We start from the raw sequence: 26,356 nt of genomic DNA on the forward strand, positions 1-26,356 counted from the left end.
CAGGGTACGCTGCCCAGGGTCTACCTCCCATTCAAAAGCAAACAATTTTTGACTCTCTCGGTGAAGGCGAATGGAGAAGAAAGCATCTTTCAAATCTAGCACTGAAAATATTTCAGCTTCCCCCGGTACTTGTGTCAAAATCGTGTGTGGGTTCGGGACTACAGGGTGGTCTGAAAGAACCTTCTTATTTACTGCTCGTAGGTCTTGGACCAGTCTGTATGAGACCCCATCTGCCTTCAGCACTCCAAGAATGGGGGTATTATATGGTGAGGACCCTTCCACTAGCCATCTGTACTTCTTGTATTTCTCTATTAGCGGCTTGAGTCCAACTCTGGCTGCTCGGCTGAGCGGATACTGCTTTACCCGAACGGGCCCCTCCCCATCCTTGAGTATGATCCTTACCGGGGAAACCGACTAAGCTTGTGCAGGGGTTCCATCAGCCCATACCGAAGGGTCTACTCCAGTCATGTGATCTTCAGAACTTACTACAGGGCGTTGGTCCTCCAGGAGAGCCATCTGATAGTTTGAGCTCTGCTTGACAGGTAACTGGACCACCATCTGGTCGTCTCTGAAAAATATCTCAGCTTGCAGTTTTGTGAGTAGGTCCCACCCAGGTAGTGCAACTGGGCAGCTTGGAGAATATACAAAGGAGTGCTCAAGCAAATGGTCCCCCACTTTGGTGAGGAGTGGCTTACAAACAGGGAGTCGGGATTGCGTTCCCTCAATCCCTTCCACAAGAACATGCTGTTCACTAGTTCCTGCACAGGGGTTTTTTTCTGGAATCATTGAAAATGTAGCCCCAGTATCAACCAAGGCTTCAAAGTCTCTGCCACCAACCCTAATGGTTACCATGGGATCTTCTTGGGCTCCAACCCAAAGGGTAGTGGTCTTAGATCCCTGTCCCCTTCATTCTGTGTCCTCACCCTTTTCCTCTGCCCGCATGAGCTGACCTCTTGGTTCACCCTCTCTCTTCTCCTTCAACTTTGGGCATTCCCTCTTCCAGTGTCCTTTCTCCCTGCAGTAAGCACAAACGTCTGCTCCCACTCTTTCTCCTTTCCCTTTCTGTATCCCAGCCTTTCCAGGATTACCTCCAGTTATAGCAGCTGCCAGCGCTGCCATCTGTCGCTGAGCCTTTTTATCCTCCTTGCGCTCCTGCACTTGCTCACGATTCCCATATACCTTATATGCAATTTCCACCAGCTCTGAAATTGGTTTCCCAGCACCTCCCTCAGTTTTCTGTAGCTTCCTACGAATATCAGCAGTGGATTGACAAATAAACGTAAGATTTACCATGCGTTGATTATCTGGGGCTTCTGGATCTAAGTCCAAAAACCTGCGGAATGCCTCGTACAGCCTCCCGAGGAAGGCTGAGGGATCCTCTTCTTTTCCCTGTCTCACTTCATACAATTTAGACAGATTAGTAACCCGAGGCACTGCCTTCCCCATTGCTTCTGCTATAATCTCCAGATACCGTGCACTCAGCTCTCTTCCTTCTGCGGTATGATTATCCCATCTCGGTTCCTCAACAGGGCAGGTATCACGCAAGGTACGACCAGCAGCTCCCTCCGCTTCTACCCTGGCTGCTGCAATGCGCTCTGCTGTCCCCAACACTAATCTCCTCTCCTCCGGGGTCAGGAAGGTCTGGACCATCATCTGGACATCAGCCCAAGTGGGTCGATGGGTTTGCCCAATGGATCGAAACAGGTCCCTCATCTTTTCAGGGTCTTCACAAAAAGAGGGGCTCTAATTCTTCCAGTTAAATAAATCTGAAGTACTAAATGGGGTGTAGACAAAAGTTGCATTGCCCCCCTCTCTGATAACCTCTCGCATCGGGCAATTCAGCACCGGCCGTGATTCTACAGTCTTGCGCAAATAATAGCCCTTATTCCCTGATTCAGATGGGGCACTTGGCTGAGGCACACGCTCTGAATCATTAGGTATGCTTTGGTACACCGGTGGTGGTTTCCCTGAGGGAGGAAGCGGTGGTGCAGAGGGACTGGATCCTGAGGAGGTGTCTGATTCATCCTCGCTACTTGTTAGGGTGACAGGAGAATGAGCCTGGTACTCGGCTAATTCAGGATCCCTCCCCCCCTCATCAGACTCAGGGAGTACAGGCGGTCCTCCTCGAGTCTTTCCTTTAACAACCATCACATGAGACTTTACTAAGCATTTCTTAATCCAAGGTGGCTGATTTTGAACCACTCCCAACCAACAATCTATATAAGGAAATTGATCCCAATGTCCATCCTGCATAACTATTTCATGGATAGCTATCACTTCTTTTACTACAAAGGATCCTTTCGGGCTCCAGTGGACCCCAAATGTTGGCCACTCGAGTTGACAAAACTTAATTAAATCATCCTTTTTCATCTTCACCCCATAATCTGCCTGCTTTGCAAATTTCCTAAAGTTCTGTAAAACACAACCCAAAGGAGTACCTGAGTTTTCTACACGGGAGCTACCCGCACCCATATTAATGCCCACAAAAGTGCGCCCAACGCACACCAAATACCAAAAGATCCTAGTCACAGACCGTTCGCAAAAGTACGTCTTACGCACACCAAATACCGGGCCAAAAATCCCCCGGTACAAAACTAAATCGAACAAATCTTTGCCCCCGGATCCAGAAACCAAATTGGGCAAGGGAATTCGTATACTCACTCAGGTATCCTAGAGATCTCGAGCAAAATGCCGGAATGTGTGTCTGGCATCCTCAGAAACCAGAAATTTTGCACAGGTAGCCTTTAACCACCCGGGTACTCCGACTCACGTCTCAAGCCCCCTGGGCGAGCCCAAAAAGGCGGCTTGGTGCGCACTCCCCGTGGCGGCAGGGACGATCTTGTCACTGAGTCCCGGGGTGGTCCAAGAAGCTCCTGCCTGGCTCACCAATTGATGCACAAATGCGGTTCATTTCCTTGGAGGTGCGCAGAGATCACAGACACAGACATCAGCCCACACAAAAGGATGTATTTTTTTGCAAACAAGGTCAGAGTGGGGCATTGATGTCCAAATCAGCTTCTGACAAACTAATTGTGTTTGCAAGCGGAATTTATCTTCTCTCTCCTGAGCACGTGTGCAGACACCGGAACTCTTACAGCTACTTCCGTTTCATACAAACATACATGTAGTTACATCATTACATACATCGCATGTATAGTATAATTAGCTACTTAAGTATGCGGGGCGGAGAGGTGAATATGCAACAGTTCATTAAGCATGCTCAAAACCACAACAGTTCACTAACAGTTCATACCCCAAGGCCACAGGCAGTTGAATTCCAGCTTCTGTAATCAGCATGAGAAAGGCTAAGGCGGGTGAGGGGGAGAAAGAAGCCTTGGGCAGTATTTCTTTCTTATCAGGTGCAAGATGCAAGCTGCGCATTTCTAACAACGTGACAAATTTTTGCTGGTGGTACTTTAGATTGTATTGTTTTAAATTGGTGGTGCTCAATCTGTCAAAGTTTGGGAACCCTGGTGTAGGGTGATGTAATGTAGACAACCAGGGTAAAGTAATTCCTGTCTCATCTTTACCACCCTATCCACGAAACGTTACAACATGTCTTTATTGTAGAATTGTAAAACAAGAGGTATTTAAAGATCTGCTGTCATAGTGGATGTAAATTTCAGTTGGTGTGAGCTAGCTGCACAAGAGGAAGGCGCACACATCAGTGTACAGGGAGTGTGGTTAACAAGAAATGGCTGCTCTGCTCATGCCTTGAACCACGTCTCACGTATCCAGGTTGCAGCCCCAGAGGCTTGGCGGCAAACCGCCCTTCCCGCCTCACCGCGCCCAGCTGCGGGAAAACACCGCCTGGACCTGACTGCGCAGGCGCCACCCCACGGCCTCACTGCGGCGCAGGCGCCCTGTTCCGCACCGTCGGCCGGGCGCCCCGCGCGCGCCCCGCTGCCGGCGGCGCCTCCTTTGTGACGGGCGCGGCAGCCCCGCCCCCCGCGCGCGCGCCGGGCTTAGACCAGGCTGAGGCGCCATTTTGCGCTGCGGCGGCAGTAGGGGAGGGCGGCGCACTCGCTCTCTCGGAGGTTCTGCAGGGAGGCGGCGCTGCCCGGCACTCGCGGGCCTGCTCCGCGCGGATCGGCTCGGTCCGCCGGCACCATGAGCGACGTGGAGGAGAACAACTTCGAGGGGAGGGTGAGTGGCCGTCCCGGCCCGGCCTGCCGGGGGGAGGGGAGGCGGCCTGGCCCGGCTCCTCGCTGATATGGCTCCTGCCTTGGCCCGCGGCGGGGCGGGGCTGGGCCGGGCCGGGCCCCCACCCGACATTTCTCGCCCCGTCTTCCTCTTCCTCGAGGCCTGCCAGGCCCGCGCTCCCCTTCCCCGGTGCCTGGAGCCGCCTCCCCTGGAAGAGCCAGAGGGGGGCGCCGCGCCGCCTTCCTCTTCCCTTCCCCTGGAGCCGAGGCCTCGGAACCCGGAGGTCCCGCCGCCGGTCAGTCCCTGTCTGGAGGCTGGTTCTCGCGCCGCCGCGGGCCAGGGTGTGTGTGTGTCAGCGCTGCCCGGCCGGCGCGGGGATGAGGACGGAGCTGTGGCGGGTGCGGAGCGGGGAGCAGGTGGCAGAGACCCAGCGTCCACACCCCACCGCTATCTCCTCTGTTTTGTTTTGCAGGGACTCTGGTGGCCTTTCAAGACTTGCTCTTGAAGAACACTTCAGAGCCTCCTTGGGTGACCTTCTCTGATGAGCCAGCGGCAGCAGCTTTGTAGCCAGGGAGTGTTGCTGCCAGGGGATATAAGTAATAAAATCCTGAGAAGTGCATTGTTGTATCCCAGTAACAGCTTCTCCTGGAACAGGGGAGTCCCTAGGCTACAGGCACCAGGCTTGACTGCGTGGTTTGCTGCTGCTGGTTCTTCAGGGGAGGCGAACAAAACATGGTTTTCAACAAAACATGTTTTTTAATCTTAATTGTTCTGGCAGGGGCAGCTTTGTAGCTGCACTGTTTCTGGCTAAGTAAAGTAATTGGTAAATGGATATCCAATCTAATGAGGCAGCTGTCAGTTTGAAAAAATTGGGTAAGGAGCATGCCTGCCAGTTCTTCAAAATCTATTGCTTTGAGCACTAGTTCTCTGAGAGATTATTATTATTATTATGATGTATATATTTCTCTGTTTTTTCTTGAAAAAGAGAGCTTCCCTTTGTTTCCTGTAGCTAAAAATTGTTCTTGTGGGATCTCTGGACAGATCAGTTGCTAGTTTTATAGGGGTGTTAAAGCTGACTACCTTCAAAGTCACTTATGACCAGTTGATCAGTTTAATCAGCTATTTTAATTGACTTTTCCACTTACACTTGAGTTTCTTCCTAAACATGATTTTAAAATGAAATGGAGCTTGTGCATTGGATTTGGGAAATGCTTTGATCATATACATATAACATCACTATGTATTTATTTAAAGGACTATAAGCACAGCACTGTCAGAATCTCATTATATTTACCTTTTCATATGTTAGAAAAGCATGAATTATATTGCCTGTTTACCAGGTAATGACTTTTGCTTATGACTTGTTAGGCAGTTGAATTGGCATGGTAACTAGGAATTAAACAATGCACAACAGCACACACTGCTCATTAAACAAGTCAACCTTAAATGTTTTGGATACATAACATTTTTTCTAAATTAAGTATATTTCAGATTTAGAACAGAAAGATTTGAGAAAACTGTCTGTAGTTAGTTTGTGAAACTTTTTCAGATGTACTTTAGTTAAAGTGGTGAACCTAAGTTCCTACTTGCTTCTCTCTCAAATATGAACCTCTTAAGTTTTTTAGGCTATCTTTTAAATACAAAATCAGTAAATCACAAGTGTCAAATTAAAAATGTGTGGCTTTTAAGAGGCCAGAGTAATGTTAGGCTTTAACATTACTTTTACATTTAATTTTGAATAAGTTTATAGCTTTCTTATTAAAGTAACAACAAAAATGGTTTTAAATAATAATCTGCTTGCTTGGAAAAAAAACAACTATTTTTCAATTACTTTTATTAAATACCTTCTGAGTAGCAAATGGCAGCTCCCCTTCCCCCTTCTGTGAAATTCAGTGGAACAACAGTGGCAGAGTAGTAGCAATTACTTTTTCTGTTTTGCTATTTTTGAACAGCTGCTACTTTTTGGGCCAAGTATTTTACAATAGGAGAAACTTACATTTTTTTTCTTAAGCTAGCTTTTTTTTAGTAAATATGTTAATGAAATAAAATAGTATACTAAACTGATAATCACAAACTTGATTTGAAATGGTACTGTTCATTTGGGTGAAGCGAAACATTGTTGATACTGCAGGATTGGGATGTAAGATAAAATATAGACTGTAGTGGTCCTGCTCACTAGGTTTTTTTATGATGTTAAATATTTTTTAAAAATATTAAAAATTGCCACAGGACTGTAAATGTCAGAGCATTCATTCATATTTCAGAATATTCATATTTTAGTAAGTGAATCAGGGAATAAAGGAATTTAAGAAATCAGGAGATATAGGTGGTGAAACATGCTGTTATAAGAAGCAGTGGCATGTATATTCCTTCCCAAAGCACAAGGTACTTAGTTCCGATTTGTATGTACAGGTACCAAATCAATTAGCTTTTGTAATTGGTGCAAATTAATTAAATGCATTTTTCCTTTAGTTCTCTGTCTTGAGATGAAGAGATTATATTGAATATTTTTTCATATGTAAATATACCTAAGTTGGAAAAGTAATTGACTTGCCTCTATTTCCTCTACAAAGATTTAAATAAGGCAATTTTTAATGCCCTTAAGTAAATATTACTTTCAACTTTAAAAAAAACCTGATCTAACAGCCAAATTATGTGACTTCTACCCAGTTAATATTTAAAATAAAATAACTTCCTTCCATTTGTGTTCACTTAAATGTTTGTGATGATACAGCTATTAAACCTTTTTTTTTAACTTAATGAAAATCAGTTTCACTAGGTTACAGTGTAACTTATATATTATGATGCCTAATTACATAAAGCAGAGTAACTGGGGTTTTTTCACTTCTTTAGCTCAGCTGACCCCATTCCTAAAAACCTTGTGTCCTTGGTATTTGCATTCCAAATTCTTTATACGTTTTAACAGTGATATTTATTAGACTGTATTGCCACTGTTGCAGATGTTAGGAAAGCCTTCTAAGGATAAAGTTCATTTGTTAAAGGGGACAGTTGCAGACTATCATAAAAGCATGAGAAACCCAGGAATTCAGAGGAAGACTCTTGTTTTCAGTTGTGCTTCTCTCCAAAGTATTTATTTACTATTGCTGCAAGTAACATCATAGCTAAAAGGCAAGGAAAGAATTTTCAGTTTCTCTTCTGCAGTTGACCCTGCTTTATGTATTTTCAGTATACTCAGGTTCCCTGTGTTATTCTGTCATGTTTGTGGCACACTTACACCTCAACAGGCAAGGGCAAAAAGCCAACAGAATAGTGTTTTGTAAAACCATAAATTTTACAAAACTTGACAATTTTAATAATTGGAACTGCTTTACCTATCTTTTGCAGTTTCAAGTTACTGTTCGTGTCCCCCCACCCCCAAGATTTTTTTTTAAATCCTCTTTTCAAATTGACATGAAATAACCAGATTCTCTGGGTTGGAAGGCACTGACTGGAGCAGTAGTAAAGCCAAGTGACCTTGTTAAACTTGTTAGATTGAGGAAATAGAAAGGGATTTTAGTGTGACTGTTTACAACTATTTAACATCCATCTTATTTCATTTAATGATATTTGGGTAAAATGTCTTTGTTAACCATTTGGTTTCTTCACCTTTTCAAATAAGATGGTATATGACATTGAGGCCTAATGAGTGTAACATTTTAGCTGCCAACTGTAATGGTAGGATAATATCTACTTTCCCACTCTGGGGTCCTGCTTATCAGGAGCGTGTATTTAGTGAATATGTCTAGGATTTCAATCCATTTTATACTTCCTTTTTTCTCTAATATCAAAGCTCTCCTGAGAAATTAGAATTCTAGTTTTAGTTTCTATGATTTGTTCTTTGTGACACTTGTTTCTACAGACTTAAAGCAGAATTGTTATCTAGGGTAGTAGTATTCCTGTTGTCCTATAGTAGAAATCCCTGTAACTGGGCTCAAGAATCATGGAATCAGGAATTGAGTAAATTGCAGTGCTACACTTTAAAACTTTTTTTCTTGCTGTGTTTAGAAGAGTATCAGGGTGATGTGAAGATAATGGTATTTGCTTCTTGTGCACATATTCCTATTAGTGCACAAGGACTCAAAAAAGGCACATGAGTCTTAGTTGCATTCATGTTTCGGTGGTTGATGTTAGTAACATGCCTTTTGTGTTGGTGCTTAGCCTGTGGATTGTAGTTTCAAAATTAGGTTTTTCAAAGCAGTGGACACATTTTACCCTAAATTTCAATCTCTATATATATCTTTAGAGAGGCTTTCATTACTTGTCTTTATAGCTTTACTTTAAATGATATTTTGTGTGTTGATCATGTTGGGATAGCATTTTTTTTAAAGCTAGGGGTGAAACTTTCCTCTAACTCTTCCTTCTCCTCCCCTAGGGAGGTGGGGGTGGTAGTCTCTTAGTACTTGAAGGAGTGTGTTAAAATAATTTTCCCCCCTTCTGAATAATCCACTTACCCTAGTGTGAATAAATGAGTGCTGTTTATGTGCAAGTTCTGCATGGATAAATATAGCAGTTGTACATTTTAAGACACACAAGAGCCTTGTCAGAACCATTAGCACCTTGAGCTAGAAAATGGATGCTGTTTTACTGACTTTTTTCACATGTGCTTTCCAGTGACCTTTGTTTCTAGAGAAATCTTCCTGAAACATTACTAGCCTCTCTCAAATTGTTATCATGCAAACCAACTGTAGCTAATTAGCTAAGCTGTACTCTGTAGTTAGTCCATTGATGCCTCCAGCTCCTATGTTGCTGTTCTTTACCAAGTTTATTGCTTTCTTTCACTTACTTGGGCTTTGTCTATATTATAAAGGTCTGTTAGCATAACTGTTGCATAGGGGTGTAAAAAGATCATACTAGTGTAGCTGGCAAAACCTGGTGGGGATTCTAGCTCTTCTGGTAGAAGTCCTGCTGTTTATTAGAAGTTGGCATAGCTCTCAGAGCAGAACAAATCTGTCACGCAGTTCCATCTCTCTGGGAACCTGGTCATGTTATTTCAGCCGTCCTGTAGTATAGTTTAAGCCTTTAATCATCTACTGTTTCATTAAATGAGACTAGCAACTACCATTTGTGCTTGCAGCAGTAAGAGTGGAGCTTGTAGCTGTGTTGCATCAGTTTGAGAGGAGCAAGCTTATAGCTGAGGAATGGCTAGGAGTACTGTTATCCTGTAGTCTGTGATAACAGTTCACTTGTATGTTTCTGGCTGAAATATTTGTAATGACATGCTACCTGTAGCTGATCAGTTAATATTGACTAGTCTGCCGTGAATGGCACGTTAGAGCAAGAGATGTGCTTTGCTTTGCCCAAATGTACTTTAGTTCTGGGATGGGATGTTTATGGAATTTAAAGACAAGGTAGATGTGCACCTTTATAGATTAACCTTCAAGATTTTTGTGAAGCCAAGTTCACTTTATACAACGCTGTCCTTTCACAGCATCTGATGAAGTGAAGTGACTTAGAACAGTGCCTCTCAACCTTTTTTGTACCAGGACCCATTTGTAAACATTGGCCAATCCCAATCTGCTGCCTCCCAGCCCCCCAGGCATGTGGGGTGGGGATAGGGTGGCCAACACAGAGGACCTTCTGGTTTTCTGCTATACTGTCTTCTATTGAAGAAAAATAGAGGACATAAAGATGGTGGATTTCATATCAACAGAGAATAACCAGACAGTTCTCTATGATGGCCATCCTAGGTATGGGGGGCCACAAACAGCCCTTTGCAGGCTGGAATCTGACAGCCTGCAAGTCAAAAGCCAGGGTTTCTGAAGTTTTCTCATTTAACGGAGAATCCATCTGTAGCATTTCTGGATCTTTTTCAAGTTTGTTTCATATGTTCTTAGACTATGGGTTGAGAAATACCGATTTAGAATACAATAGATAGGCGTGCAGGAGACAGAGTTAAGGGGGGGAGGAGAATAGAGGTGTACAGGCTGTACAGACAAAGAAGCTGTAAGAACAAAGGGGCCACAAAAACTAATCCAGGTATTGAGATAATAATCCATAGTCCTTGCTTAAACCATACTTAACAGTCCAGTTTGGATGATTTTTTGTTCCACAGCTTCCACATGGATTTTAAGAAATGTAGTCTTAACTGTTGATGTGTATTGGTCACCTGATTAAGAGGGTGTGGGGGCAGGGAAGGTGAGGTTGAACGGAGAGACTCTCAAGCTAAGCATATTTGGTTTAGGCCACAGTCAAAGATAAAGCCATTTTGATGCATAGGAGAAGGCAAAACTTTTAAACCAAAAGAGCTTTTGAGCAAACTTGTCCTGACTAAAACATGTATGGACAGTCCCTTTGCTTGAAAAACAATGATAATAGAAAGTAATAAGTATTAAATTTTTTTCCCTGCTGAGGTGAGATTTTTTTTTTTTTAAGTTAGAGGTTTTCTGTTCATCCCATAATACGCGTATACAGCAATCGGGTTTACCCCATTGTGTTTCGTAATAAAACTTTAAGGCTGTTGTAGCAGGTTTTTTTTCCTTTCTCTGTTATCTCATGGTAGGGCTTGGGGGACACACACACACACACACCACTTGCCAACAAAAGAGCTCACCCTGTACTACATGAGTCCCTAGGAGTCATGAGCCTGTTTTTATTTTTTTCTGTTTTTTTTGATGAATTGTATCTTGCAGCGTCTCCCTTGTGGACATAAACTGTCTTGATAAAAAGTTGTCCCTTTGAAGTTTTGTGGGTCTTAGAGCTAGATGTTTTATGTGGTATGAGAAGACGTATTATAAATCAGTGCTACACAAAACTGTCAGATAATAGCTGTCTCTTTAGAGGCAGTCTGTATCTCCAGTTAACTTACAGCTGAAGAGTTTTGACACTTGTAAGAACTAACTCTTGTTGCTGTTTTAAAATTGGGACAGTTGAATAATCTTAAGTTTAAAATATAACAACTGAAGTCACTTAAAAATAAAACCCAAATGGATGAATATTTGATCTACAGCAGAGGTTCCCAAACTTTTTCTTATTGTTTACCCCCTTCCAGATTTACTAGCTGCCTGTGTACCCCTACCAGCATATGGTTTATATTTGAACCCCTTAGTGCCAATTACTATTATAATGCAAATTAAATCCACCATTGCACAATTTCTCCTGCATACCCCAGGGGTACGTGTACTACAGTTTGGGAACCCCTGGTCTACAGTAAATGAGCTCTTTAAATATATGCATTCGTGTCACAAATGGTAAGTTGGAATCTCTTCATTACTGCAGTAGAGGCTTAAATTTGTATGGGCAGGAACCCTGAATCACTCCTTAAAACAAGAGTCAGGCGTATAGCCTATGGGTCAAACTATACCCCAAGGTACATTTCTGTAGACGACAGGACATATTTAAGATGGGGTAGCATCTGTTTTCGCTGTTTAAAACTGAAAATGTTTAACCCTCCCTTTTTTAGAACAAACCTCTGAGTAGGGTATATAGCCAGTAGAGTGTTATCTTCCTCATTTTGTAGGTACTCTGAAACAGTGATGAAGGAATGGACTTTTTCCCATTTCCCTTTGATTAAAGGGATAGTTTAAAAAATGAGCGAGGACACAACTACAATATTGAATGTTTAATTTTTTTCTCATTTTGACTAGAAAAGTGACTGGGGAATTATGCACACAAAAATTGAGTATTATTGGAGGGAAGAAACAAATGTCAAATACAATGAAGGAGTAGAAAAAGGGAAAGAAAAGGCAGGAATAGTGGTTGGTATAAAAGGGAGCATATTTTGAGAGAAGTGTGAGAATGAGACACTGAGCCTTCATGTATCCCTTGATTTCTGTGCAAATCTTGAGATTGTTACAGTATGAATTTAGGATTATACACTCTCATGCAGTAGAATGTCCACTGATGACAAACAGGTCATAGACGTGCAGTTTTACCCCTTTTATCAGTGTTTTGATATCAGTGTCAGGTACCATTGGCATCTCCTTTCTTGTTCTTGGAATCTTGATTAATTACCATGGGGAAGTTTGTACAGGTACTGTTGGGGGATGAATTGAGAACTGCAACTTCTGTTTCAACTATTCCTTTTTTGTGCTTTTAAAGGAAACTGAGGTTAAGAAAACCTATGAAAATTGACTATCGTTTTAAAGGGGGTGGAAGAAAACACTAGAGAACTGATTAGGTGAACTGTAGAGTGAAAGACTGATCTGGAAATAGGCTATAATATTAGCAGAGTAAGAGATACAGTTAGAAAAATGTAGTGATAATCAGTGCGTAATCAATAGTAAGAGAAATTATGAAAACAAGAACAAAATAAGGATTGGGGTGGGCTAGGAAACCCTTGCAAGGGAGACATTTCCTGTGCCTTCATTCCGTTTATTTGTGCATTTTTAATACTTTTATGTTTAAAAATGTACAACTATTTTAGGCAGGTTTAGGCCATCAATAACCAAGTTCCCTGAAAAAAGTTTTTAGGGAAAAAAAAATCCCCATTTGCTCTTTGTTTGCTTGTTTTCCTGGCTATTTCTCTTTGCATGTTCATGCAAGTGAAAATGTTCCTTCCTGTCTCTACTGGATTGCTTTGAACTACAGTATCAAAATGGTATTTAATGCTCAAGGAAAACAGGATAACAATGAGGAAGAAAATTGTTGAAGAATCACGAACTTTTTAGTTTGGGTGTTGTGCATATCTATGTGCATGTATTATGTAAGTATGTACATAGATGGATTTTGACTGGGAAGCTGTGCTCTAACCAGCTGGTTAAACAAAACATAATTTAGTAAATTTTTATTAGACCAGCAATCCAGCTAATTATGTTGAGAAGTGCAAACTCAATGTTTTGAGACAAATATACATTTTATATCAGAACATCTTAATATATTTTGCGCTAATTAATTGATAATATATTTGTGTATCTTAACAGAATTTCTAAAAAATGAGGAAAATTACATAGTCTGAAATGGGAGGAGGGTAACTTTGAAAATACAGTAAAAAATAGATAAATTCAGTAAATTCGTTGTTAAATCCTACAAACTTATACAATTTTAAAGATTTTTTTTCAAAAAATTGTTTTTATAAAATAGTTACTTGCACTTTACCTGCTGGCTTGTCCATTTTGGTAGATAACATTCTGAACTCCAGCAGAGTCTTTATAATCCCCACGTGCTTAAATATACTAAATGTTCTTTTTCCATTAAGGTTAATGTTCGTGAAGAAATTGAAGAGTTTTTTCCAAGAATGTGGAAGATAAATCAAGATAAAAGAAGGCTAATGAAAAGTATTAAAGATCAGAAAATTAAAATTGAATGGGGGAAAAAATTGAACAGAAGATTGGTCAGATAGAAGCACTTGAATTTTTTTTAAGGCTATAATGAATTGTTTGAATTGGGGAAGAATACACGAAGTATGAAAAATGAAAAACTCAATGAAGAATGAAGAAAAGTAGAAAGCAAGAGTGAAGTAGAATTAAAAGAATCTGGAAGAATGAATGGGTCCTAGGTTAAGTAAATGTATGGTTTATGTTCCAGTGTCTGTATGATCAAGTTGTAGATGAATTTGCATGATTACTTAGTTAATAGCGAATTGGTGATCTGGTTCAAGTAGGGAACTATTTGAGGACAGCATACAGTATTAACAGTGGGTTAACAAAGTGAAATTTGTTTTGGAGGGTGTTGCCTAACCATTTGTTTTTCAGGAGCAATCAATATAATGTAATTATTGTACTGTAAATGTTAGGAGTTAGGCATATATGCAGCCAATGCCATTTGTAATACTGTTTTTTTTGTTAGGAGTCTCGCTCCCAGTCAAAATCTCCAGCTGGGAGTCCTGCTCGTGTAAAATCGGAGAGCAGGTCAGGATCTCGCAGTCCATCGAGGGCATCCAAACATTCTGAATCTCACTCTCGGTCCAGATCAAAATCCAGGTATGTATGTACTCAAGCTGATAAATGTTAATGCAGCAAAGGAGTAGCTCTTTGATGTATAGTGTTCAATTAATTTTGTCCATAATATCCAGTAAAAAAATAACCAGAGGGAGGAAAAGAAAAGCCCTAGTATATTTTCCTAAGAAATTTTCTTTTCTGAGGAAGGAGCTGGTTTGCTATGTTGGTTGGCCTAGAAATAAGTAATAGTTATTGCAAATATTTAACATGGTTTGTACTAATATTCAGCTTTTGTAAGACATACCAGCTTATAACTTTGAGCTTAGGCATGCTGTACTCTGACTAAAAAGTTAGGGAACTGTCTCAGTTGTTGTAATCATCATCAGACCCGGCTTGCACTGGTGTGGTGTATGTGTGGCTCCCCCATTCACTGATTTTCATCTTAGTGTGTTAACTCTAAGCCAGGGGCCGGATCTGGCCCATGGGGCCCCTAAATAATTTAGAAAATTAGTATTGATCTGCCTGCCTGTCCAAAAATGATAGGAGTCAGGTCAGTAGGAGCCAAGGGGAAACGGCAGCAGGACCCAGCAGCCCTGCAGCAAGGCCTGCCCAGCTCTGTGCCCCCAGAAGCCTCTGCCCACCAGGGGCTTCTGGCCTGGGACACTGGGAGTGTTCCTTCCTCCCTCCACCTGAGAGGTAAACTCAGATAAGAATGCAGGGGGGAAGGACAGAGGAAGATCATAGGTAATAGCCCCAGTCGTTGGAGCTGCGCTAGCTCCGGCTGAGTCCTGTGTCATGGCCATGCAGCTGGGAGGCATGTGGTGCTGCAGCAGCAGGTAGGAAAGCAATGGCAGCTACAGGCAGGGGGAAGGAGCAGTGAGTGAGTGTGCGGGAGTACAGCGACAGCTGAGCAGGAGCGTGGGGCCTGTGCTGGTGGGGCCCCCGCACTTCCAGCTGTTGCTGCGCTCCCATGCGCCCGTTTTCTGCCCCTTCCCGCAAACCTGTAGCTGCCATGTCCCTGCATTCCTGCCCACTGCCAGCTGGTCCAGCACCACATGGCTCCAGACTGCATTGCTGGCACATGGCAGCGTGGGGCCCATGCCAGTACCCTGGGGCCAGGAGCAGGAGGGGTAGAGGGCAGCAAGTCCCACACACATCCCATCGTACACCTGCACCTACACCCCCTCCTTATGTACCCACTACCATGCATGCAGACCCCCACACACCCCAGCCACACTTTAGCCCCCATACCCAGTCCCCTGCAAACCCCATATGCACCCACATACACACCCATATGCTCCCACACCCCACATACCCACCACCAGAGTTGTCCCTAGGGGTGTGTGGGGTCCAGGGCATATCAGCCTGTGGGGCCGGGGAGTCGAGAGTGTGCTGAGCCAGTGGAGCGAGGGTCGTGGGTGGCTTGAACTGGCAGGGCCCAGAGTGGTCACCCTGATTCATGCCCCCCACCCCACCCCCTATGCCCCCCACTCCCCCACAATATACAAGAGTAAGATTTCATTTTAAGCTATTGTGCAGTCACCTCTGTGTACACTACACAAACGCATGTAAATCAGGACAAAAGTAATTTTTTGAAATCAAATTAATGTAGATGTTCAATTTTTAGAATATAATTTGGTATTTTTCTGGTTCTGGAATGGCAAAACCCCTTGCTGAGAGGAGTACTTCCAGGGGCAAGGGGAGGGTCTTCTGATGGGAAAGGTCAGGAGTTAAGGTGGTAGAACTTCTAGCCACAAGATGGTGACCAGGGGGTGGGGCACCTGCCAAGGGCCAGGGTCACCCATGTGACCCTCAACAGCTTGCAAAAACTCAGTAAGCGGCCCTCCACCTGAAATAATTGCCTGCATAGTCATGTAAACACATTGGAACGCTTTTAGGGTGGTTCCTCTAGGTCTAAATGCAACCGCAGCATCAGTAAATGTAACTTTCTTACCTTTTTGTTTATTCAAGGGGAGCTCTGTCTATAAGATTTGGCATTTTAAAGTTTGATTATTACTTTTAATTTCAGAAGAGGGGATACAATGTAGTGGTTACCCTTCAAGAGTTGTGTTGTATTCTTGGTTCTGTCACAGTTTTTTGGTGTAACCTTAGGTGAGTTCCTTAGCATTAGGAACAAAGGCACAAAGTTCAGACAGGGGCTAATGCTTTCTTTTTCTTTTCTATTTAGATTTAACAATCTTCCCCACCCCCTCTTGTATATATCCATATACCATAAAAGAAAGGGTGGCATCTGATTTTTTTGTGGGCTTTAATCTCAGTTGAAACCTGATTTCTGCTGTAATCAAAATGTTACCAAATGTCAACTGTACCAAATTAGCATTCTGTATTCCCGTGTTGCATACTGTAAAACATGACTTGATTGTTTTCCATCCTTGTCCCTACAAAACTTCAGGGTTACCCTGAAACTTTATAATATGTTTATTTTCTTAAATGAAAAACAAACGAACAAAACCCACCCAATCCATATTGATGGGGATCTACGGAAATTGAGATTTCATGGATTTTGCAAAATTGGGCTTGCCTACAAATTCCATGGGGAGGGACACAATTTATTGAAAAAAAAAAATACTGGCTCTTCTGGAGGATTCAGCAGGCCGCTGGGGCAGAGAGGGTTGGGGGAGCGGTTTACCCCTTCAGAAGGCTGTCAGCAAGATAGCTGCTGCCCTTTGCCTCTGGCTGGGAGGCCTGCCTGTCATGTGGCCCCTCCCTTCTCCACCAGTTGGCAGCAAGAGGCAGAGCCGCATGACAGACAGCCCTCGCAGCCAGTCAGTGACAAGGGGTATGGCCACTGGGGCCTCTTGGTCAATCTGCTCCCCCACCCCTGACACTGCTTACACCATGCTCTGCTTGCAAAATACTTGTCAGGCCCTGTGTTCTGCCCACAACATTAGGGGTCAGCCACCCCTAATTTAATGGATCCCTACTTAGTGCTAAATAAAAGGATCTCTTAATATTAACAAAATGAGTCTGTTACCCCTTTACAGACAGGTGTGTTTTCCCAGTGGAAGGGAATTAACCCTATTAATTGGAGACTTGCTATTTTGGGTATCTTCAAACTTGCAAGTTACCTGCGTAACTGACCTTTTCCTTCTATGATGATCTTTGCTGCAATAAGAGTATTATTTGTTACCTGTTATCTTATAGGGAGAGTGTGTTGCAGAAACAAGTGAGGTTTTTAAACTTCTGTGTTTACTTGGAAAAACTACCTGCGTCTCTGCATTTATGATGACCTTGATGGATTAGGAAGGGAAAAAGCAAAATGAATACAGTTGTACTGTTTAAAAATTATGAGCAAGATAAATTCCATAGGATGATGATCTTCTGTTTACTAAAAAATTTTCCTTAGCCTGTTCAGTGGAATTATAATTTGTGACTTTGACTTGTTGCTACACAGGCAGAGAGAGCTCTCTTGAGGAAATGTATTCGTTTAATTAGAGCAGATCGTGTAAACCAGAGGAGAAGGGGGGCAGTTACTGTGGGCCAAATCTGGCCTGCACGTGTATGTTGCTTAACCTGTGGGGTTTCCCATGGACCACCCACATCCATGGACTAGATTAGGTGTGTGGGATTTTACTGCCACTGCTGCCAGAGCCCCTGAGGTGATGTTATTCCTTACTTGTGCAGCTCCAGAACCCAGGGAGTTAATGACAGTCATTACTTCTCTTCCCATTTACTGCCAAAATCAGGGTTTTTAAGTCTCCCATTTCCATCTTGTTTCATGCGTTGAATGTCATTTCCTGCTGCCACTTCTCCTCACCCCTTTGCCCAACTGCTGCTCTGGCACCACACGATTCCCAGCTGTGTGGGCCAGGATCACAGGACACCGCAGGAGCTGGCCAGGCCTGGCCCCCACAATTCCCTGGCTGGCTCTGTGTGGTGCCAGCCATGTTGGGCTGGTTCTTGCTATGTTTTGTGGTCCTGGCCATGCAGCTTGGAACCATGGGCAAAGGGTGGAGGTAGAGAAGTGGCAGAAGCGAGGGCGGGGAGGAGAAGTGGCAGCAAGTGGTAGTGAAGGGTCTGTGCCAGTGCCCCATGGTCAGGGGTGGCAGGAGCACCCAGTCCAGGCTGGCAGGAGCTCTGCCTGTCATGGGCCGTGAGTGCCCTGAGGCCTCGCAGCCTGCTGCTGCCACTGCTTGGCAGGGGCTATGGGCAATGAGGGGGGAGGGTTTGAAGGGGTGTCCCACTGCACACTCCACCATACACATGTACCCTCACCCTCCCTCACATCGCCATACACCCATGCACAGTCCAGCTACCTTCCTTTCCACATGCCACAACCCCCCCAGCCAACCTTCCCCCACAAACCTCATACCCACTCGCACCTCAGTATCCACACACATACACCCATATGTTCCTCCACACCACATACCCATCCCATACACATCTGCACCCTCCCCCAACATCCCACAGACGCACCCACAGCCCCCCCACAAACCTATACCCACCTGCCCATACCCTCCACCCCCTTCAACATACAAGAGTAAGACTTCATTTGAAGCTGTTATACAATCACCTCTATATACATTATGCAAATGTTTGTAAATCAAGACAGTTATTTTTTTTAAATCAAATCAATGAATGTTATTTGATATTTGATTTTTAGAATATAATTTGGGCTTTTTTTGTGGTTCCGAGATGACCACCCCCCCTTGCTGAAAGCAGTAGTTTCGGGGGCAAGGGGTGGGACTTTTAGTAGCAGAGGTTAGGGGGCAGGACTTCTGGTCCCAAGATGGTGACCAGAATCTGTGTTATACTGGAACATGTGGCAAATTAGTCAATAAAGCAATGCCGGTGCAGAAGAAAGCACAAATATCATTCTGAAATATTAATAAGAATGCCCTACATAAGATCTAGGTGTTGATTATTATTCTGGACTTCATTAGTGAAGCAGCACAAATAATGTGTCCATCTTGATTTGGACACATTTTAGAAAAGTTTGATAGGCGAAGTGGAGAGAGATCATAGGAAAGCAGGAAGAACAAGAGGTTTAGAAAACATGGCCTGCATGTGAAGTTTGAAGGAATTGGATTTGTTTATTAGATGAAGAGAGAAAAAAAAAAAACTGAAGCAGATGTAAATATTCCGATAGGTAAGAAGTTGTTGTGGTCAGCAGTCTTTGTGTGGTTGCAGAAAGAAGAAATAGTAAATCTCTTTTGGGGATCTACTTTAACTAGATTTGATACCACTTTGGCAAGGGAATTGTATTAGGTGCCCTCTTGAAGTTCCCTTCTAGTCCTTCATTTCTATAATTCTGTTTTTCTGCAGTCATGCAACTTAAAAGATTGTAATCTATCAGTGCTCATTATATGGGCCAGGCCCAGAGTCACTGAGGACCTAGTCAGGGAACTTTTGGTGGACTAGACATGTTCAAATCAGCAGGTCCTGATGATCTCCACCCCGGAGTGCTGAGGAAAGTGGCAGAGGTCATTGCAGGATTCCTGGGACAGCTTTGAGCACTCATGGTTCTCTGGCAAGGTGCCAGAGGACTAGAAAAGGGCCAATGTGGTCCCCACTTCCAAAAAAGGGAGGAAGGAGGATCTAGGAAACTATAGGCCCATTAGTCTTATCTTGGTCCTGGGGAAGCTCTTTGAGAAAATTATGCAGGAGCACATCTGTGAGGGACCAGCAGGGGAGATTATGCTTAGGGGCAACCAACATGGGTTCATTAGAGGCAGGTCCTGTCAGACCAACCTGGTTGCCTTCTATGACCAGGTCACACAATCCTTGGACACGGATGTCGCAGTGCACATAATCTTTCTGAACTTTAGGAAGGCCTTCGACATGGTCTCTCACCCTATCCTCATTAAAAAATTAGGCATCTGTGGTGTCAGCATCTACACAGTCAGATGGGTTGCAAACTGGTTGGTGGGCCACACCCAGAGAGTGGTGATGGATGGGTCTTTTTCAACGTGGAGGGATGTGGACAGTGGGGTTCCCCAGGGCTCAGTCCTTGGACCCGCATTGTTCAACATCTTCATCAGCAACTTGGATGAGGGGGTGAAAAGCACCTTGTTCAAATTCATGGTGACACTAAGATGTGGGGAGAAGTGGGCATGCTAGAAGGGAGGGACGGGCTACAACTAGATCTGGGCAGGTTACAGAGGTGAGCGGATGAGAATAGGATGGGTTTCTGCACAGAAAAGTGCAAGGTACTGCATCTGGGGAGGAAGAACCAGCAGCATACCTGCAGGCTGGGGAACTCCCTTCTTTTCAGCACAGAGGCAGAAAAGGATCTTGGAGTCATTATTGATTCCAAAATGAACATGGGTCACCAATGTGGGGAAGTGGTCAGGGAGGCTAACTGCAACTTGTCCTGCATCCATAGATACATCACGAGCAGGTCCAAGGAGGTGATCCTCCCCCTCAGTACGACATTGGTCAGGCTGCAGTTGGAGTACTGTGTCCAGTTCTGGGTGCTGCAGTTCAGGAGGGATGTGGACAGCATCGAGAGCCTCCAGAGGAGGGCCACTTGCATGACCAGGGTAGGCCCTATGAGGAGAGGCTACAGGACCTGAACCTGTTCAGCCTCCACAAGAGAAGATTGAGAAGGGATCTGGTGACCGTCTACAAACTGGCCAAAGGGGACCAGCAGGCAATGGGAGAGTACCTGTTCCCCCAGGCACTACCGGGAGTAACAAGGAATAATGGCCATAAGTTGACTGCGAGTAGATTCAGGCTAGACCTCAGGAGGCACTACTTCACGGTCAGGGCAGCCAGGAGCTGGAAGCAGCTTCCAAGGGAAGTGGTGCATGCTCCTACTCTGGGGATCTTTTAAAGGAGGCCAGATAGACACCTTGCCGGGGTCATTTGACCCCAGCATTCTTTCCTGCCTATGGCAGGGGGTCGGACTCGATGATCTGATTAGGTCCCTTCTGACCCTACCAACTGTGGATGCAAAATCGTGTAATTCTGCTTTCTGAATCAACCTGTTAAATTGCTAAAACCAAACTGCTACTTATGAAACTAGTGAAGTACTTTTGGCCCTAGGTTTGTTTTACTTCTGAGCCTAGATTTGCCTCAGTTGTGCAGATTTAAAGTACTACTGGATCTTTGTTTCCCTCCTCATGCACGATGCACAAATCATAGGGCATAGAGTTTTTATGTAGATGCTTTGCTACAGATGTTTCTTGTTAATTTGGCTGTGTGGATAATCTTTGTTTTTAAAACTTCTTAGATGCATATCAGAAGTATAACTGCCATCTCAGTTGTGCTGCTGAACAAACTTGAGGGAATTCAAAACAATTATAGATAGATTTGCAATTTTAGAAGTAGTAGATGAAGTAAAAAGTAGAATCTAAAAGGATATTTTAAATTTTGAAGTAAAGTTTATTTAAAAATCCTGTGGGGTCTGCATCTTTTTATATACCATATGTATTTGGCACATAAGCAACTGAATGCTTTTTTTTCTTTGAAGGTCCAGATCAAGAAGACATTCTCATAGACGTTATACTCGCTCCAGGTCCCACTCCCATTCCCATTCCCATAGGAGACGATCTCGAAGCAGATCATACACACCAGAATATCGTCGTCGAAGGAGCCGCAGTCATTCTCCGATGTCTAACCGAAGGAGGCATACTGGCAGCAGAGTATGTGGTATTCATCAAGGCTAAGTATTAACCTAAATAATTAATTCTTTGTTAACTGCTTTCTGTTAAAACAAAAAAGAATATTTATCTTACGAGTGCGTGTGAAAATTCCTGTTTTTGTGTATGTTAATGAAAGAGGTAAGATCTGAGACATCCAGTACCCAGGCTGACTGCAGGAGTACGAGAAAGACATTGCTTGACTACTGTTTGAACCAATTCCCTTTCACTTGATGCTAGGTGTTGCTCTGCAGAATGATGTTTTTGAGCAGCATTATGATGTCTGGACTCTGGGTCTTCAGATCTGCTGTGCCTTCCTCTGCCAATCTTTCCTCTTTGCGCCCTGCTGCTTGACTACTTATGCCTGCATAGTTCACAGCATATTGTATTCAAGAACACTTGTGACTGTGCACATCTTATCTTTACTAAAGACGAACTACAGTTAGGATCCATCTTTTTTGGACCTTTTTGGTAAAGGGTTGCCCTGTGGGCTCTCTTGTTTGTTTAAGTGTGAATCATTTCTGCTCTGTGCAGGTTGCTGGAGCATATCTAAGGAGTGGCCTCAGCATGAGAACTGAGCCTCATCCTAGTCCTCTGCATACAAGATGAAACAAATCTCTTAGTATCTAAAGAGTAAATGTGCATGTTAAGGATATACATTTTCATATGCTTTTTATGTAAATCAAAACCAAAATTTCACCTGGGAACTGTGGGTTATAATCAGTCTGTCAGACAAGGTGATCTGCAGGGTCTGGCACAGCTGTGTTAACACCTCTTCCTCTTCCCCACCCCTTCTCCGCCACCACCTGTCTTTGTCTACAAAGGGCCCCGAATTCTGCAGCAGGCTATGCCTTCCGTCCCTGAGTTTCCAGTAGCCCAGTGAGCCAGACTGCCTGGAACAGCTCCACGTGCCAAATCCAACTGAGGGGGGAAGTCAGAGTGCTTGACACCCCTAATAGTGCATTAGTTCCAAGTCTCTTCCACACACAAGCTTTTTAGAAACCATTACGTACCTAATCATAAATTTAATGACCATCTGTGGACCAGTTCAGGATCCCCATGTTGACAGCCTCTTATCTTGTCATGCGTTTCAGAACTCTGCATCTGTTTCTGAGGTTAGTTTTTCATACTCTGGGAGCCTCAGGTGGGCTGGTCTCTTTTGGCTTCCAGGTGTTTAGTACTAAGCTGTCTACACCATAAAACAGCAATAACAGCTGCAGACCACAGACTAATACTTTGATTCTCCAGATCCAAAAAAATGGTGATTTTTATTTTCAACTGTTTAACTCTCCTAAAACTTAGTACAGTATCATGGGACAAAGGTAGGTCAAAGTCATCTCCTTTTCACTTTGCAAATGTCTGTTACAAGCGAAGAACAGACATGTCAGAAAAGGGTGCAGGAATCTGATAGAGTAGCTAATACAGCTCCCTGCATGGTAGTGTATTTTTTTTATTAATAGGTGTTGCTTACTGTTTCTTCATAATCTTCCAATTATAAATACTGTCATAATCTTCATTATAAATAAATACTTTCATAAAATGTGTTCTATTTCTTTAATGTTATTGGTCTTTTTTCTATACTCAAGGATAGTTGCAGGGACAGCAAAAACTGTGTTAACCGGCACCTTACAAGCCAGCATGCTCTGTTAACTGGCATGTCGACTTGGAAGGGAAACATGAAACCAGAAGTGCCCACCGTGGCACTTCCTGTTTCACAGAGCCCCCACAGCCCAGGGGCATAGCAGGCTGTGCAGGTCCCCCCTCCCTGTCCCTTGGGGCTGCGGGAGGGGTGGCAGTGTGGTGTGAGGGGCTGCAGTACTCCAGAAGTGGCAGGATAGGTGGCGGCCCAGACAGCCTGTTTGGTCTGCTCAGTTATCTGGCATATTTTGCTATCCGGCACCCTCCATTCTCCGTGGTTGCCAGATAACAAAGCTTTTACTGTATATTGCTTCACATCATCATGCCTTTAAAAACAATACAGAATCTGGGTAGGAAGTGTCTTAAACGAAATTTTAAAAGAAACGAATCTAACCTAGTCAACTAAGAAAAATTGAGTGGTTTTGGAATTTATTTGCATAAGACTAGATCTGTTAATTAGTAGCACATTTTCAAATGTTTTTCTCTATTACAGTATAAGATTCATACAAATGAAACATACACTTAAAGCTGATACTTTAAGCACTAATTACTTCAATTTTTTATATATCTAGCTGTATATCTATATATCTATAAAATATGCAGTTTGCCAATGTTTTGGACCATAACAGAAAATTTAGGGAGAAGTCCTTTTGGAGCAGTTATTTGCTTGCTTTGTATTTATTTACCTGTACCTACTGTATTATCAGCTTTAAGTGTGTGTTTCTGCTTTAACCTTGATCTTCTTGAAGAATGTTAAGGTATCCCTTAACATTTCCAGATATTTCTTTCCTGTTTATCATGCCTTCTTACATGTAGTGTAACTTTTAGAAAATATGATCTGAGCCTCTTGTTCAAGAATTCCCTGAACAATGAAATGAAACTGAAGAATACCTAATTTTGTATGCCTGTCAGTAGCTTGAATCTGGAACTAGATTACTACTGCATATAGTCGGGCAATACAGTGAGCTTTCACTGTAGAATTTTTCCTTGTGCTGCAGAATGCCACCTGCATATATTCCTGATCTTAAGGTGGCAAACAAAAAAGTTCAGTGTAAACAAACGTTTTTGTTATGTTTTGTTTTTCTTGAGTTTGGAAAGGCTGAAAATATTTTTCCATGCTTCACTGAAATAGGGAGCTGTTTAAATCAACAGTTAAATTTATACAATACTAACTTTTATTGCTTATCCTTTTAGAGGTACCATGCAGTGATATTTTTTTTCCTCTAATGCCTTAGTTTGTTTCTTAAACATCACAGATGTTGAAAGCCTCAGTTGCAAAACTCCTGTTGCTCAGGATAACTTAAAATAGGTGGCTTATAAAAGTGATAAAGTAGCCTTGAAATAAATGTACAATTTTATATTTAATTTTTAATCTACTTCTTAAAGTCAAAATGAATCTTCCACAATTTCTATCATATACCCAGAATGTTAATCCAAGAACCTTAAGCTAGAATTTTGGTCTGTCTTGCTGCTTGGTACACGTTCCTATGGATACATCCTGTGGCCTAAATAAGATGAGGCATTAGTCTTGATCCAATTTATAATGATAGGACAGGTGAACTTCACTAATGTGAAATATGCTTTTGATTCACAGTTGCATGCAGACATAGCGGAAGGTGGTAGTAATATTTAGTCTTAATGGAAAATTGCAGGTTTAACTAAGATCTTCATATCTAGAAAGAGATAAAGAACTCAAAATGCATGAAGGAATTGTGTAAAATGGCATACATTAATGTCAGCCAGCCTTTGTATTGAGGTCAAAGGTGGGATAGAGAGAGAGATGAGGTCAAAGGTGAGGTTTAGATATATACATACATCTATCTCTGATTGACCATATGTCCCGGATGTTGCAGGCTGCCCTGGTCAGTTAAGGTAAACCAAGGCAAAAGTCCTGGATGAGGCTGCTGCTGCTGCTCCCAGTGCCCAAGCTGGCTCTTGCTGAGCAGCACATGGAAGTGGGGAAGGGGCTGGGCTGGCACCACTTCTCAGCTGGGATAGTTACCTACCATCAGCAGCTTCCTGCCCTGTTGCTGCAGTCCTTGCTAAGGCCCAGGCTGTGCATGGCAGCCCCAGGTGGCTGCTAGCGGCCTCTGCACTGGGGGAATGGAGCCTAGCCAGGGGCCTCTACAATATCCTGTCCCACCCTGCCATCTGGGGTGTAGATGTGCTGGTGCCTCCTATCCCAGATTCCCTTAATAATATGGTCCCCCTAGATATACTAAATGTGGCCTTTTCTCTTTCTATCAGTTTTCTTTCATGTTATGCCTGAAGCATCTTAGTGGTGCAGTGTGGGGAAAGCTTGTACAGCAGCTTTCTTACTCTATCTGCTCCAGAGCTATCAATCCAGCATCGTGCCACAAATATTAAATTCACCTTTATTAAATGTTGGATTTGGAAAATACATTAGGTTAAAAGTGCTAACCATTGACTACTTGACTGAACAAAGTGTATAGCGTTTTCTCCTAAAACATTTTGAAATGTAATTGAAAATAAATACGGCAGCACTAACACTTCATTGGAATTTATTTTGAATTCAATGTTTATTTTACCAGGCTAATCCAGACCCTAACACATGCCTTGGAGTGTTTGGTCTCAGTTTGTATACCACAGAAAGGGATCTACGTGAAGTCTTTTCCCGCTATGGACCTTTGACTGGTGTCAACGTTGTTTATGATCAGCGGACTGGTCGATCACGGGGATTTGCTTTTGTTTATTTTGAAAGAATAGATGATTCTAAAGAGGTAAGTTCATGCTCTCCTTACTGAGTTTTCGTGATTAGGTTAGATCTTCATAAATACATTTTTTTAAGACAGAAGAGAGAAATTTATTTTGTGAACCCTTACACTAAAACAACTTTCAGTATATTCGAGATCCAGTTGAAGGAAGGTGTCAAATTAAGTTCAATCATTATTTATGTCTTACGATGGATTGATTTAAAGTTTCAAACATTTTTTTTTCCATTTATATTTCTTTTGCTTCCTAAAAAAAGGTGTATATCATTAGTTGATATCAAAACAAAATATGTAACTTTACCACTAGGGGTGCACCGGTAAAGATTTTTTTGGCTGATAATTAACCAGCCATATCATGTGATACCAATCGATAGCCAATATGCATCCCATCAGTAAGTCTGTGGAAGGAAAGGGGGTGCAGATT

The 26,356-nt window shown here is 42.9% G+C and overlaps 1 protein-coding gene across 4 annotated transcripts in view; it reads left to right on the forward strand.

The window, feature by feature from the left end:
- The first annotated feature begins 3,878 nt into the window (after positions 1-3,878).
- TRA2A (transformer 2 alpha homolog) overlaps positions 3,879-26,356 on the forward strand; it is a 37,119-nt gene continuing 14,641 nt past the window's right edge. Inside the window, exons 1-4 of one of the 4 annotated variants that reach the window (XM_090046765.1) lie at positions 3,879-4,146; positions 13,867-14,000; positions 21,394-21,565; positions 25,753-25,941. In XM_090046765.1, the coding sequence (XP_089902891.1) occupies positions 4,111-4,146; positions 13,867-14,000; positions 21,394-21,565; positions 25,753-25,941 (531 nt within the window). In that variant the 5' untranslated portion in view covers positions 3,879-4,110. The remainder of the gene's footprint in view (positions 4,147-13,866; positions 14,001-21,393; positions 21,566-25,752; positions 25,942-26,356) is intronic. The other 3 variants (XM_090046763.1, XM_090046764.1, XM_090046762.1) reach the window with 3 other exon arrangements.

This window comes from Crocodylus siamensis, chromosome 5 (genome assembly GCF_052110815.1).
Source record: "Crocodylus siamensis isolate JL-2025a chromosome 5, ASM5211081v1, whole genome shotgun sequence".
Classification (NCBI taxonomy): domain Eukaryota; kingdom Metazoa; phylum Chordata; order Crocodylia; family Crocodylidae; genus Crocodylus; species Crocodylus siamensis.